Source organism: Oryx dammah, unplaced genomic scaffold, assembly GCF_014754425.2.
Source record: "Oryx dammah isolate SB20612 unplaced genomic scaffold, SCBI_Odam_1.1 HiC_scaffold_2, whole genome shotgun sequence".
In the NCBI taxonomy this organism is placed as follows: Eukaryota; Metazoa; Chordata; class Mammalia; order Artiodactyla; family Bovidae; genus Oryx; species Oryx dammah.
Genome location: NW_024070186.1, coordinates 186,027,882 through 186,044,186, shown reverse-complemented (window position 1 = coordinate 186,044,186; position 16,305 = coordinate 186,027,882). Strand labels below are relative to the sequence as shown.

At 42.1% G+C, this 16,305-nt stretch overlaps 1 protein-coding gene across 1 annotated transcript in view; it reads left to right on the top strand.

The window, feature by feature from the left end:
• Window positions 1–16,305, top strand: part of GALNT17 (polypeptide N-acetylgalactosaminyltransferase 17) — a 439,450-nt gene that overhangs the window by 405,848 nt on the left and 17,297 nt on the right. Inside the window, exons 7-8 of the mRNA XM_040260662.1 lie at window positions 6,526–6,711; window positions 9,112–9,249. Of these exons, the coding sequence (XP_040116596.1) occupies window positions 6,526–6,711; window positions 9,112–9,249 (324 nt within the window). The remainder of the gene's footprint in view (window positions 1–6,525; window positions 6,712–9,111; window positions 9,250–16,305) is intronic.

Here is a 16,305-nt window from a genome sequence, read left to right as displayed (position 1 = left end):
GGCTAAAGGGAGGAGTCTGTAAAGAGGTCAGAGATGGAAGGAGCCAGAGAAAGCCAGCATGGGGCAGTCTTAAGTACAGGGAAAGAGAGAGAGGTGAGGAACGGGGGAAGACAGGGCCAGACTGACCCCAAGGGGGCTGATTGAGGCTGCTTTGAGCTGTTTTTCTAACATAGAAGCCCAGACCTCTCTGACAGTTACATGCTAGCAGTCTAGATAGTAAGGCTGGGAAAAATTTTAAGTTGATGAGCATAAACCTGATATTTATTTTCCTCCCCAATATTATTCTTTTACACGCACAAGCAACAGCAACAAAAATCAAAAGAAAGGAACAAAAAGCTTTTCCAACACTCTTTTCATGCTCCATCAATCAAGCTGCTTTCAATATGTGTTTCTCTCCTCCTGTGAAATCACATGTCATTTGCCAAGCTTTGTTTTAATTCCTCATCTCGCATTAAGAGAAATGACTTAGATCAACAGGCAGTAGAACTCAGGTATTTTAGAGGTTCTCACCTCTGTGGTGTTTAAATTGAAATATGTCTTGAGGTCCATATTGGTAAATCCTATTTCTGAGAAACAATCATAAATAAAAGAGAGGTTTAAAATTGAATCTTTGGAAAAGGACTTGTGAAGGAAAGCCAGTATGTGTCCATCCAATTTAGTGGGATGGAATGTGCATTTAAACTGGGAAAAACCAGCTCACTGTCTCCAGGCTGGCAGAGGGGAGCACCGAGGATCAGGGGTGATCCTGTCCATCTGGGAAGTGGGTTATCAGGGAGTCTCGAAAAAGATCAGAAGGACAGAAGTAACAAAGTAAATGTTCTCTTAGCCAGAAATCTGCATTGTTTTGAACAGATCTTTGCCAACAGACAAAAGGCTAAAATTTGCAAGCTCTTGGATCACAGAGTGGGGTTATTGATGTAATTTCTGTGTTGAGCATTCCTCCAACGCTGCTTTCAATGTTGTAAATAGGTTTTAATGGTTTCCAAAGTGACTTCAATCTGATACCACGAAGAATTCCTGTCCATGGGGAGGAGACATTGAGAGACCAGCTCCAGCGCTTCAGGGCTTCACTCCGAGAGGATGAAAGGGGCCCCAGCACTGGGCTTCCAGTTTCTCAGGGTCTCATACGAGGTCAGGCCTTGACAGGAGCCTGTGAAACTAAGGACTCTGGAGGTGCGGGTCAGGGGGCTCCCCCCTCTCCGCCGGGATGGAGTATTGGGGTTACAGGAGCCTAGGTGGGCCTCGAACACCTTTCCATTTAGTGTTCCAGATTGCAGGATGTGGCCACAGGAAACACATCGGTTTACCTAATTCTCCGTTCTTTGACTCTCCTCCCTTCACTTTTTTAGGGGTAAACTTTTTCTCTCCTATATTCCAAATCTACATGACAAAATCTAGAGAAACGTCTCTTTTCTCCTCTTCTGAGATGAAGAAAGGTGTCGGTGACATCTCCTTTTACTTCAGGTATCTGTCCTCATGAATTGGAAAGAAAGCTTGCTGAAAACGACTGGAGGCCTTCACAGAGAAGCCCGCCCCTTTCCGTCTGGCTGACCTGTCAGCTGTCTGGAATTCTCTCGTTGGAGAGAATTCCCACGGCTCCTTATTCTCATGCTGAGGAAAGCCAAACATGACTTACTTTACAATAAAACAGCGTCCTGTGAAACAGCAGAGTAGGGTACCACTTCGTCCCTGGGTGACCGGGGAGGTGCAGAACTGCCTTGCTAGGTTTGGCTGAGACACCAGGATGAACAGTCTCAGGCACCTTGTGGGAGAGGGAGAAAGTGACTTAGTTGATGCTACATAGCTAGTTTTTGGAGGAGGCAGAACAAGAATGTTGCCCTCTGCTGCCTGGTTCATTCCTCTGCATCTCACTGCCCTCTCCACGTCTGCCCGACACAGAGTCTGTGGAAGAGGCTGCCCATAAGGAATGATTTGAAAGACCTTGCACATTGGAATGGAGAAGGCGATGGCACCCTACTCCAGTACTGTTGCCTGGAAAATTCCATGGGTGGAGGAGCCTGGTAGGCTGCAGTCCATGGGGTCTCGAAGAGTCGGACACGACTGAGCGACTTCACTTTCACTTTCACTTTCATGCACTGGAGAAGGAAATGTCAACCCACTCCAGTGTTCTTGCCTGGAGAATCCCAGGAATGGCAGAGCCTGGTGGGCTGCCATCTATGGGGTCGCACAGAGTCGGACACGACTGAAGCGACTTAGCAGCAGCAGCACATTGGAATCCAAAAAGATGATGAAGTGTGAGATAAGAGAAAGAGAAAAGACCCTGGAAGCCAACTTCATTTTCACTCTGAGGCCTCAGCTCATCATATAAAGATAAACAATCCAATTAAAAATTGGATGGAGAATCTGAATAGACTTCTCTGCAGACAGACAAATGGCCAAGAAGTGCAAGAGAAAGTGCTCAACATCATTAGCCACTGGGGAGATGCAAATCAAAGCCATAATATGATGCTACTTCACACCCACTAGGATGGCTCTAATCAAAAAGATAGACAGTGACAAGGGTTAGCAAGGATGGGGAGAACTAAGAACCTCATTACACTGCTGGGTAATGTAGAATGGTGCAGCCACTTTGGAGAAGTCTAGTAGATCCTCAAAAGGTTAAACATCGATGTACCCTATGACCCAGCAATGCCACTTCTAGGGTAGGTACCCAGGGGAAATGATAACATATATCCCTATATATAAAAACCTGTATATGGATATTCATGGCAGGGTTATTTTTAATTGCCCAATGGAAACAACCCGAGTGGCCATCAACTAATAAATGTATAAACAAAATGTAGGACATCTATACAATGGAATAGTATTCTACTGTATAAAGCAATGCAGTAATTCATTGCAGCATGGATAAAACATGAAAACATGATGCTAAGAAGAACTCAACCATCTGAGATCTTCCCCAAGCTCAGCTTTGCTTTTTGCAGTCCTCCTGAAAAGTGAAAGTGAAAGTAAAAGTCAGTCAGTCATGTCTGACTCTTTGCAACCCCTTCCCAAACTGGAATCCATCCCTTGAACCCCAAACTGGAATCCATCCCTTGAATCTTCTTTTCCCCATCTCTCTGGGTATACATTCATTTATCTATTTTTGTTACAGCTTTGTTGAGATATTCACATACTGTTAGAGTTCACCCATTTAAAGTGTTCAATTCATCGGTTTTTAGTAGATTCAAAAAGTTTTGCAGTATTCGCTATAATCAATATTAGAACATTTTCATCACCCTAAAAGGAAACTCCGTACCCACTAGCAGTCACTCTATTCCTGTGACCCTACCTGCAGCCCTCATCGGTTTACTTTCTGTCTCTATGAGTTTTCTTTTACTGGACATTTCGTATAAACAGAATCAAATAATATACAGTCCTTTGTGACCAGCTGTTTCACTTACATAATGTCAGAGTTCATCCATGTTGTAGCATGTGTCTAAATGTTGTTTTTATTGTTAAATAATATTCCATTGTATGAATGTACTGTATTTTGTTTATCCATTCATCAGTTGATAAATCTTTGCCTAATCCTAGGTCATAGAAATTTACTCTTGTGTTTTCTTTCAAGAGTTGTATAGTTTTGGCTCTTACATTTAGGTCTTTGATCCATTTTGAGTTAATTTTTTAAGTATTTATTTACTTATTTGTTTGTTTTTATAATTTCACAGCAGCTTTCTTTGTAGTATAACTAAACTCAGAACAACTATCAAGAGATAAATGGAAAAAAACTCTAGTATATCCATACAAGGGAATATGACTCAACAATAAAAAGGAGTAAACTATGGATATGAAGTGAAATGGAGTGAAAGTTGCTCAGTCGTGTCCGACTCTTTGTGACCCCACTCCATGTGACTATATAGTCCGTGGAATTCTCCAGGCCAGGATATTGGAGTGGGTAGCTCTGCTCTTCTCCAGGGTGTCTTCCCAAGCAGGGATCGAACCCAGGTCTCCTGCATTGCAGGTGGATTCTTCACCATCTGAGCCACCAGGGAAGCCCAAACTATTGATACATGCAACTATAAAGATCAGTCTCAGAATACCTTTTGCTGAATATAAGCCAGACAACCAAATAGTGCATTTGGCTGCACCTGGTCATATTTGCAGCACACAGGATCTTCTGTCTTCATTGCAGAGTGCATTAGATTTTAATTGTAGCATACAATATCTTTTAGTGGTGGCAAGCAAACTCTTAGCTGCAGCATGTGGGATCTAGTACCCTAACCAGGGATCAAACCCAGGTCCTCTGCATTGGGACCGCCAAGTCTCAGCCACTGGACCACCAGGGAAGTTCCCATTTTGAGTTAATTTTTGTATATGTTATGAGGTAGTGGTCCAAAATCACTGGTTTGCATGTTGTCCCGGAACAGTTTTTGTAAAACTCTTTTCCCCCCGCTGAATTGTCTTGGTGCTAACCACAGATGTGAGGGTTTATTCCTGGACTCTCAGTGGATTCTCTTCTGTTGACCTATATGTCTTCCTCATTGCAGTGCCACACTGTCCTGATTATGGTAGCTCTGTGATAAATTTTGAGATCAGAAATGGAAGTCCTCTGAGTTTGTTCTTTTCTAGGTTATTTTGGGCCCCTTGTATGTCTGTATCAAATTTAGAACCAGTTTGTTAATTTCTGCCAAGAAGCCATTGGGTTTTTTAAATAAAGATTGTGTTGAATATTTAAATCCATTTGGGAAGTACTGCTAACTTAACTATATTAAGTCTTCTAATCTGTGAACATGGGATGTCTTTCCATTCATTCTCAGAATCTTGAAACTGTCCAGGGTTGCATATCCTGGAATTCTGTGGGTTTGTGTATTGCCCACTCCTGGGAATTCAGCCACCTTCTTTTACCGTGTAAGGTGTCTTGCCTTTATCACCCCTACAGACTTCCTTGCCATGTTTTGCTTCCCTGACTTGGCTTCTTCTATTGCCAGCAGCTGAGTCTGTCCCAACTCATGGGAGCATCTAGTTGTCAGGTCACGAATCAAACTAGTCTGGACCGCCCAGTGTCTACAGTCTCTTAGCCCCCAGTCTCCTCCTTGAAGAAACAGGCAAGGTGAGGATTCTTGATTATGGTGAGAGTTTTCCATCTGTATCATTTCTCTGTGGGGTAGCCAGAGGTTGGGTAATAGAAGCAGAAGCGCGTGCGTGCACGCACACACACACACACACACACACACACACATTTGCATGCATTTGCCACTAAATTCAATCAATAAAGGCCCAGAGGAGGTATGCAAACACTCAAGAAGGTCCCAGTATCCTCACGGAGGGAGTTTGGGGAACTAAAGGTACGAGAGCTTGAAGTGGGTCTGTGCTGACCTCACACACTCAGCAGCACTCTCATTTACAGAGAGGATACGGGAGAGTCTCACAGATCGCTGAAACTTCTCTGTGTCTTCTTCCTCTTCTCCTTCATCAGTACCAGGAAGTTCATTTTTACAAATTAGTCATTTTATTAAAAAATATATTTATTTATTTATTTTATTTTTGGCTTCACTGGGTCTTCCTTTCTGCACGAGGGCTTTCTCCAGGTGCGGCGAGCCGGGCCAACTCTCTAGTTTCGGCATGCAGCCTTCTCCTTGCGGTGGTTTCTGTTGTTGTGCAGCATGGGCTCCGGGGTGCATGCGCTCACTAACTGTGCACACAGCCTAGTTGCCCCTCACCATGTGGATTCTTCCCAGGCTAGAGACAGAACCTGTGTCCCCTGCACTGGCAGGGGGATTCCTAACCACATGACCACCAGGGAAATCCCAACAAATTAGCCTTTCTTGACAATTGGAAATGTTTTGTTTGTCCTGTGTGGGACCAAGAGAAGTTAGATGGTCCCATTTTCCTCTGGGAGCAGGGCCGTTTGATCCTGGAAGCCTGCTGTGCCCCTGAAGAAGATGGCAAGTTGTCACCTCCTTGGGCTTTTGCATCTCTTAAAGGCAATTAACTTTTCAGCCTTCCACTTAAATATTCCAGTCACAAGTGCCGCCTGAATATGATGGCACTGGGGTGGATGCTTCCAGGAGGCCGGGCATCTGTGCTCTTAAGAGACTCCAAAGTAGAGCATGTTGATAATGTAGAGTTAGGCCATTGTAGACTTTGTGCTTCCATGAATAAAGATGGTCTGTTATTTTCGTTTGAATTTTCCCTTATAGTTCTATAGGGCACAACTTCAGATTGGAAATAAAACCTTCACAGGTGCCGGTTGTGCTCTACTGGGAAATTCAGAAAACCCATGTCACCAGGGGCACCTCACATGTATGGGTATTTCTTAGGAAGAGATAGATTTTAATATTCTGAGCTGCTGTATCTATAAGAGAAATTCCTCCAAACCTTTTTTTTCTGCCAGTTTTAGTCAGGTGAGGTTAAGCTCTAATGCAGTAACAAACCAACCTCGAAATCTCCGTGGCTTTATATAATAAAATACATTTCTCACTCATGCTGTCTCCCGAACTGCTGCTTTCAAGTTGAGGGTGGGGGGAAGCAGTGGTCTTTGGGAATTTCTCTGTTGGGTTGATGGAGTCCTTATCCCCACAGGTGTGGCTGTGTGGGGGCAGCATGGAGGTCCTGCCTTGCTCACGGGTGGCCCACATTGAGCGGAAGAAGAAGCCATACAACAGCAACATCGGCTTCTACACCAAGAGGAATGCTCTACGGGTTGCCGAAGTCTGGATGGACGACTACAAGTCTCACGTGTACATAGCGTGGAATCTGCCGCTAGAGGTAGGACCTTCCCCAACACCCTACAACGCTGACCTTGTGCTTGACCGATCACTGATCCCTTTACTAAGCTGATGCTTCCTCCCCAGAAAGATGCTCACCCTTGCAGGATTATAAACACACTTTGAGGTGGCTCACAGACCTCCAGGTTTTAGAACCCCTGCTTTACATGGGGATTGGCACCATGGAAATCTCTAAATCCATTTACAGAGATTAGAAGGATCATAGTGTGTTAATTCCAGTCTCGTTATATTCATCTTGACGCTGAGTGTCAAGACCTGCTCCTGAGCGTGTATTGTGTCTAGAAGATGCTAGCCTGGTTTTCGGCACCAGATTCCATCGTCCACTCTCACTTCTCACAGAGCTCCAGCCGCCCCATGAGGTAGGTCCCAACTGCACGCTGGATCCTTGTTTACACAGCTCTTCAATCCTCTTCCATATTCTGCCCAGAATATAATCTCGGAAAATTTCCATTGCCACAGCCCCACAGGAGTCTTGTATGGAAGTTGTGCACAGGCTTGTTTGGACTGCCAGCCTTGCCGCTTATAATTATGACATGTTGAACAAATCTAATTATCATCTCTATATCTTAGGTTCCTCAGTTATCAAATGGGGGTTATAGCAAGCCCTCCTTCCTTTAGGTCGATTGTGAAAACTAAATTGGAAGTACTTAACCTGAGTATTAAATACTAAAGCTAAGGACATGTGATGTACTTGGAGCAATGCCTGGCACAGGATGTGAAATGTTGGCGAGCATTTTTGTTCTCATAGCCCAGTTTGGTCACCTGTACTCTCAGCCATAATCAGGTTTATCTGTTCAGCTGGAGCTCCTGTAGGTGTCCCAGCCATGGAATTGTTCCCACTGAGAAATGGCAGCCCCTGTGTTTCAGGAGGCTGGAACCCCAGACCACAGAAGTGCAGTCGAATATGTCTAGATTTGTGTATAAACAGGATAAAAGTGAAGAATTTTTTATCATTGTTGTTACAGTTATTAAAATAATGTTCTAAAGCACTGAAAACCCCCTTCCGGCCACATAGCACTTTATAACCATTAAACTAGAAGTGATTTTCCACATTATTGTATAAAATAGCAACCTTTACTGAGCGCTTTATACTGTCCAGGCACTTGCTAAGGTTCTGTTTGCAATATCTCATTTACCTCTCATAACAACCTCATGACTGAGGAACTACCTGCCCTGATGTCCTCATCTGTAGAGTCGAAGTTGTTAACCTTGATCTCATAGGGCTCCTGGGAAGATAAAAATGAGACTTAAAACAGAGTATAACAAATACTGTGTTCAATAACTGCTAGTTTGATGTGAACCTATTATGTCCATTTTACAGATGGGTAAACCGCAACTCTGGCAAGTTAAATTGACTTGCTTAAGGGCCTACACCCAACACCTGACAGGCCAGGGATGTGAAATGGTGTCTTCGTTCCACTCTGCCCACAGCCCGGTGCCATCAGTGGAACAAGTGTTGTTATTTTTCTTGTTTGCAGGTGACTGGGTCAGAAGAACTCAAGGCTGGTCTCCCAATGCTTTCTCCATTGTTACAAACCACCTCAGATCCCTAATGCCAGTGTTCCCTATGTGGCTTTTCACAAATGACCATCCTCATTAATCTTGCTAAGTGTATTAAAATAAAGAGTTAAAATATCACTGCCCAGGTTTGCCTTTGAATGTTAATAAGTTTGACATTTAAAGGGACTTTTCTTTTAAAAATCCCTGTTTGACTGCCAAAGAAGAAATCTTAATGAAATCATTTAAACTCTTCTCCTCTTGCTCTAAAATGCTGCTTGGCTGCCATCATAGTGAAGAGGGTATCCTGTCTCTACCGGGTCAGAGCCGTCTTGTGGCTGACTCTGGAGTCGTATTTCAGCTACTTTATTTTCCCCTGTCAGCACACAGCAGCCCATTACAGGTTCATTTCTGTAAAAGCAGAGTGAATTATTCATTAGAACATCATTACAAGCTTTGCAATGGAAAATTATTTTCACATCTGCATATAATGAACTTCACAAAGAGCCTGCAAAGGGGGGAAGGGGAATTACCCATGAACAACAAAGAGAGGCAGGAGGTGGTTATAGGCATTTCTTTTCTTGTCTTAATCAAATAATTCCTGTAATAATTGGGTCTGAGAGTCACTGAAGAAATGGCAGAGATGGAGCCGGGAAAGCAGGTTGTCAGTATGCATGTGTTGTGGGATTCCTTTCATGGTGATGAGGAAGGCTGGCTTGGGGGCTGCATACTGTGCCCGGGGGGGACAGTACTGGCTAGCTCAGGGCTAAAGGATCACTTATGGGCTTCGGATTTCTCTCTGATGGTTTCCTTGAAGGTGACACTGCCCGTCTTCTGCTCTGGCCAGAGCCTCCCAATCACTAAACCCTTTACTTACTTTCAGAATCCAGGAATTGACATTGGTGATGTCTCCGAAAGAAGAGCCTTAAGGAAAAGTTTAAAGTGTAAGAATTTCCAGTGGTATCTGGACCACGTCTACCCAGAAATGCGAAGATACAATAACACCGTCGCCTACGGGGAGGTAATGAAAACCACACTTGCTCTCGATTTGGATAGCTGTGCAGGGGGCTGTGGATCACTTGGCTGGGGGGTGAATGACGAAGTCATTCACTCAGTCATTCAGTGATTAGTTTTTTAGAGGTGCCGGCCTTCAGAGCAAGGCTCTCACCAGCTGGTATGAATGAGTTGTGAATTGTGCGTGCGTGCTCAGTCACATCCGACTGTTTGCGATCCCCCCTGGACGGTAGCCCTCCAGGATCCTCTGTCCATGGAATTCCCCAGGCAAAAATACTGGAGTGGGTTGCCATTTCCTTCTTCAGGGGATCTTCCCAGCCCAGGGATCGAACCCTTGTCTCTTTGTCTCCTGCATTGCAGGCAGGTTCTTTACCACTGAACCCCCAGGGAAGCCCCACCAGCTGTTGGCGAGACACATGTAATAAATGTCACGATGGGGACATCGGCCATCATTCGGCCTGTGGTGTGGGGTGGATCGTAAATTGTGTCTAGGGCATTGTGGGGTACCCTGGGGCCTGTGCTGAGATGCTGAGCAGCAAGTTGGGTGTAAAGAGAGGCAGGGACTAGACCTGTCTGTCCAGGGCCCACTGCCGTGTACACCAAAGAAAGGATACAGATGCTCCTCTCAGATTTTCTATGCTGAGACAGTGTCAGTTTTCTCAACATTAAACAGATTGACCTTTCTCATAGTACAAATGCCATAAACCTGCATTTTGAAAACAGCAACAATAGCAGTGCACACTTAAAATGTGCCCTACTGTTCCAAGTGTTTTTCACATTTGAGTTCAATCATCCTCACTTTATCAGGTAGCAGTGTTATTTCCATCTTATTGATGAGAACACTGAGACTTAGAGACATTAAATTATCTAAAGTCTCATAGCGTATAAATCACGAAGCCAGGATTAGACTTAAGCATTCTAATCCCAAAGATAATGTGTACATTTGGATGTATGGTCTGATTTGTTACATGTGTGTATATATTTCTTTTTCCTAAAAATATTTATTTTTATATGTGTGTATGTGTGTGTGTGTGCGTGTGTGCGTGCGTCTGTGTGCTCAGTTGTGTCCAACTCTTTGTGACCCCATGGACTGTAGCCTGCCAGGTTTATACATATACTTTTTATATACACATCTATTTGTATTGGTTTATCTATATATATATATATTTTTTTTAAACTAAAACCAGACTGTCCACAATGCCTTATAATTTGAATAGACAATATTTTCCTGTGTCCTTAAGCACTTTCCTGCAACATTATAATGGCTGTATAAGATGGTATAAAATATATATATATATTTTAAACTAAAATCAGGCTGTCCACAATGCCTCATAATTTAAAATGTTACTAACGAGACAATATTTTCCTGTGCGGTTAAGCCTTTTTATGCAACCTTATCAACGGCTGTATAAGATGGTACCTTTTGTGTATGGCTGTGTTTTGCTTGAAAACATAGACATTTGTGTTGTTTCTCTTTTTTTTTTTTAAATATTGTAAGCACCACTGCTGACAACATGCATGTATATAAGCCCGGGGCATCTGCCCTGTATTCCTGTGTTTTTGGATGAGGGGTTGGTGACACAGACTCTGGTCAGAGCTCAGGGAGCCGGGTGCTCTGGACCCAACAGAGATACCCCACTAGCTCTGCAGTTGGGTTTCTTCCCAGGTCTCCCTGGAAGTCCTGAGGCTGGGAAAACCCTCATGGGCTTAGAGCATTTCCTTTTTCTACAGTTGTGCATTTTTCTATTTTATGGGAGAAACCTTTCGGAGAAATTAAGTCAGCCCCAGGTTAAATCATCAAAGTGCAGGCAAAGTGTCCCTTCCAAGCTGGAATCTGGATGTGGAGCTTGCTTCTTATGGGGCTTCCCAGGTGGCTCAGTGGTCAAGAGTTCACCTGCCATGGTAGGAGCTGCGAGAGATGTGGGTTTGATCCCTGGGTCGGGAAGCTCCCCTGGAGGAGGAACTGGCTACCCACTCCAGTATTCTTTCCTGGAAAATCCCATGGACAGAGGAGCCTGGTCAGCTACAGTCCATGGAGTTGTAAAGAGATGGATAAGTCTGAGCAACTGAGCATGCACACCCACAAATGTAGTGGTTGGGGACACACGAAGATTCTAGAGCCAGCCTGCTGGATTCAAGCCCAAGCTCCTTTTAGCATCTGTCCCCTCATCTGTAAAATGAGGGTGTGAAAGTACCTACTGGTTGTTGGGTTGGGGTTGTCGGGAAGATGAAAAACAAGACGCCATATACAGACTTAGAACAGTACCTGGTACATCCTACTAGCTATTAACAGGCGCACACTGCCTTGTCTTCCTTAAAATAAAAACATGTTTCTTTTTGTTTTTGGTTTTCAAAGATCAAACATAAAGATCACATGGAAAAACAGTGGGCGATGAAAGGATTATTCATAAGACAATTGGGTAAATCACCCAGCTCTTTGGAAAAGAGAACAATTTAGATTCTTAAAGCAAATCCCAAAGTATATTTCAGATGGACTGTAAGCATTAAATGAAAGAAAAGAAGCCATAATGGAACCATCCAGAAATAGATATGAATCTGAACTGTTAAAGGGGAAGGGCTTTCTAAGAGTGAAAGCTATGGAAGAAAATGCAAAGGAAATTGACATTTGATATGGGCTCATAAATATTAAAATAACCTATATATCAACTGAGTGGAGAAATAATATGCCAAGGTGGAAATCTGTATATCATAAATACGATAGATGAATGGATAATATCATTAATGTATAATGAACTCCACAAACAGATTTTAAATGAAATTTTTTATTTAAATGAGAAAACATCCCCAAAGAAAAAGAGACAAAGTACAAGAGAAAATACAAGTGGGTGAAATTTTTATATTTATTTCATAATCAAAGAAATTTAAAAATATTTAAAATACACTGGGGTAAAAAATAACATAAAATACACTGAGGTAGCTTTTTGTCTTCAGAGAAGGCAGTGGCAACCCACTCCAGTACTCTTGCCTGGCAAATCCCATGGACAGAGGAACCTGGTAGGCTGCAGTCTGTGGGGTCGCTAGGAGTCAGACACGACTGAGCGACTTCATTTTCACTTTTCACTTTCATGCACTGGAGAAGGAAATGGCAACCCACTCCAGTGTTCTTGCCTGGAGAATCCCAGGGACGGGGGAGCCTGGTGGGCTGCTGTCTATGGGGTCTCACAGAGTCGGACACGACTGAAGCGACTTAGCAGCAGCAGCAGCAGCAGCTTTTTGTCTTACACCAAAAGAACAAAGATTCATTTTTGGAATATCTGTTGGTGCTTTGCCAGCCAGGTCTTGATAATATGAAAACCACAGATCCTCTGACGAGAGTGCAAATTGAAACAAGCTTTTTAAAAAGCAGTTTGAACCACATGTATTAAAAGGCTTCGTGATAGCCATACTTCCTCTCCATTCTTACCCCAAGCAAATAATCTGAAATGAGGACAAAGATTTGCAAGTAACATTGTTCATCTCGGGGACTTTTGTTTCCTCGATCGGAAATTTGAATTTAACTTGAAGGTTAGTTAAATTGTAGTTTGCAGTATTTTGCAGCATTTCAGACGATCTATACAGAAGTTTGATGCAAGAAAAATATTGATAATATAAGCCTTAAGAGAAGAAAGTCAGGATTATGAAATTAGACTAGCCACTATTTTAGATTAGTAGTAAAGAATCCACCTGCAATGCAGAAGACATGGGTTCAATCTCTGGCCCGGGAAGATCCTCCGGAGAACAAAATGGCAACCCATTCCAGTCTTCTTGCCTGGGAAATCCCATGAACAAAGGAGCCTGGTGGGCTGCAGTCCATGGGGTCACAAAACAGTTGGGCATGACTTAAGGGACTAAACAGCAACAAAAAAGTAAGGCAGGAGTATGGGAGGGGAAACTTCTACACAGGGGACAGGCAGTTTTTAATGTGGTATTTTCTCACGTTTTCTCAATGATCACTCATGTTTATATGATAACTTTATGATTAGAAGAAAAATAGTTACGAAAAGAGGAACAATAAAATGATAAATTGCTAGGAGGCTAGGGCACCGTTCCACAGGCTGTGCCCTGCACGATGTCACATGAAGCAGAGTGTAAGTGACATCTCTGGAGCTGAAGGTTGGAATGGCCTTAGAGGTAACATAGAGATCATAATCTGATTTTTTTGGAGGAGGGAAAGCTTTTGTTTTTGCAAATTTTCCTATCTTTTTAAAATAATAAATTCAATACATATAGTATACAGAAAATATAAAGATAAAAACAAAACTTATTTCAAATCCCAATTCCAATCAATGTTAACATGTCAGGCCACTGGCCTCTGTTATTCCTTCCTATGCTTGCTGAGCCCACCATATACTGAAATATATTTCAGATGGACGACAGTATTAAGTGGAAGAAATGAAACTATGTCAAATTCAGTGTGGTAACAAAATCTAGCATTATTTAGACAACTCTGATTTAACACTCCTGTGGGTTCTTTTCACTACCCCTTACCTGACCACCTACTCTGTGTGTTATTTCTCTTTTTTTTCTTTCAGATTTTATTTTATTTACTTTTTTTTTTCACTTTACAATATCGTATTGGTTTTGCCATACTTTCTACCTTTTGTTTTTCACATACAATTCTGATTGCATGTTTTTCCATAGGCCACTGAATATTTGTGGTTTTAATGTTCCAGTCTCTTTCCTCAGTTTTTAACTCTCTTGTTTGGAGGCTCTTTAAGAAGCTTTCTAGTCCTGTAAACTGTATATATCCTGTTCTTAGTCACATTTTGGTAACTTCTATTTTTTTAAAAAAAATTCTAATTTAAAGGTATTTTTAAACTTTTTTTGGCAGTGCCCTGTGGCATGTGGGATCTTAGTTCCCCTACCAGGGAAGGCACCAGTGCCCCCTGCATTGGAAATATGGACTCTAAAATGACATTTTAAATTAACTATGCTTCAGTAAGGCTTCCCAGTTGGCACTAGTGGTAAAGAACCTGCCTGCCAATGAAGGAGACTTAAGAGACATGGTTCAATCCATAGTTCGGGAAGATTCCCTGGAGAAGGAAATGGCAAACCACCCTAGTATTCTTGCCTGGAGAATCCCATGGGCAGAGGAGCCTGGTGGGCTACAATCCATGGGGTCTCAAAGAATCGGAAATGACTGAAGTAACTGAGCATGAACACATATTTCAGTAAAAGCTGAAGCTCCAATACTTTGGCCACCTGATGCGAAGAGCCAGCTCATTGGAAAAGACCTTGATGCTGGGAAACACTGAGGGCAAGAGGAGAAGGGGGCGACAGAGGATGAGGTGGTTGGATGGCATCACTGACTCAATAGACATGAGTTTGAGCAAACTCTGGGAGATAATAAAAGACAGGGGAGTCTGGTGTGCTGCAATTCATGGGGTTGCAAAGAGTTGGACACAACTTAGAGACCGAACAACATATTTCAATAAAAAGAAAAAAAAGTAAAAAGAAAGATATGCAAATATGTTATGCCCTGACTCACATGTCTAAGATATTGCCTTCCCAAGGCACAAGCACTTCGATGTGTACAGAAACATTAAGCCACCAACTCTTGCTCAAAATTCTGTGCTTGGCTCATCTGGAAAAACCTCTGCTCCCTAGTTCACTTTTGCTCATCTTTTTTTTTTCCTTTAACATTATTTATATGAAATACAACACACATAAAATATACATAAACCCAACATGTGCAGCATAATAATATAAAGTAAAAATCCATGTAGACATCCCCTGAGTGAAAAATAGAACATCATTAGCATCTCTTTCACTTAATCCTTTTTAACATTTAGCTCAGGAGTCGCCTCCCCTTGGTCTCTGAAACCTCAGATTGGGTGAGGGCATCTCTTCACTGCCCTGGCATAATTCAGTTATTGTACTAGCTCTTCCTGTGTCTGTCTCTCTCTTCAGCCCATCCTTCAGAGCAGGTACTCTTTTGGTTTTTTCAGTCTTTGCTTGTTAAATTTAGCACAATACCAAACCCTTACCAGATTCAGGAAACATTTATTAGGTTACTGCACAATAGATTTGTTTGCATAAACGTCAGGAAAAAATTTAAAAGACTAGCATTGTGATATCATTATATGGAACACATATGCCATAAAACATTAATATTCTTAATATGTAAAGAGCTCTTACAAATCTATAATAAAACCGCTTGAGATCTCAATGGGGAAATAAACCAATAATTCTCAAAAAGGGAAATAATTGCCAAACATGAAGCCTCCCAACTTACCATTCAGTATAAATTTATAAAAATAGGATATCTTTTGTCAGTCCTCCAAACAATATTTTTTAATTAATTTTATCACCTCTAATTTTTACTTAACTTATTTTTAAAACATTGTTAGACTTCATTAGACATTTCTACCATATTGCTCTTCTGTATACAAAAAAGAGAAGAATACAAGCAAAATGCCTGGGTAAAAAGTATTGCTAAAATTTCATCACTTTAAAAAATCTAACTCTTCTAATTACTTTTTTACTCAGAAGTTGTCTGTGTTTTTCCATATAATTAATCTTTGCACCACTGAAAGCACTGGCAACACGCATTTCTTAAAGCATCAATTAATATGAAGGAACTAAAGCTGTGGTGCTAAGCTGTGGTCTCCTAAGCTAGCTTTGTCATTCTTTAAAGATTGCTTGCTTTGGACCATCTTTGGAATGTCTGATTCAACACTTCTCTCTATACCCCTCTTTATGGACTTTTGGAATCTTTTTGAATGCTTCTCTTCAAAAAGAAAGAAAAAGAGAATCCATCCTAGGTATTTCAAACACAAGTATTTAAGACGAGGAATTGGTACCAGGAGAAAAGGGATGATATTCAGCTATCAGAAGCTGCCTTTCCTGTGGCTTGAAACCAGTAGGCTACAAAAAAATGCTCCTCTACTGATTTTTTTTTTCCCCAAGCTGGTGTTCTTTTTCTTTCTCTCCAGCTTTATTGACCTATAATTGACATATGAAAGTGTTAATCGCTCAGTCGTGTCCTTACCCTTCATGACCCCATGAATGGTAGCCCACCATGCTCCTCTGTCCATGGGATTCTTCAGGCAAGAATACTGGA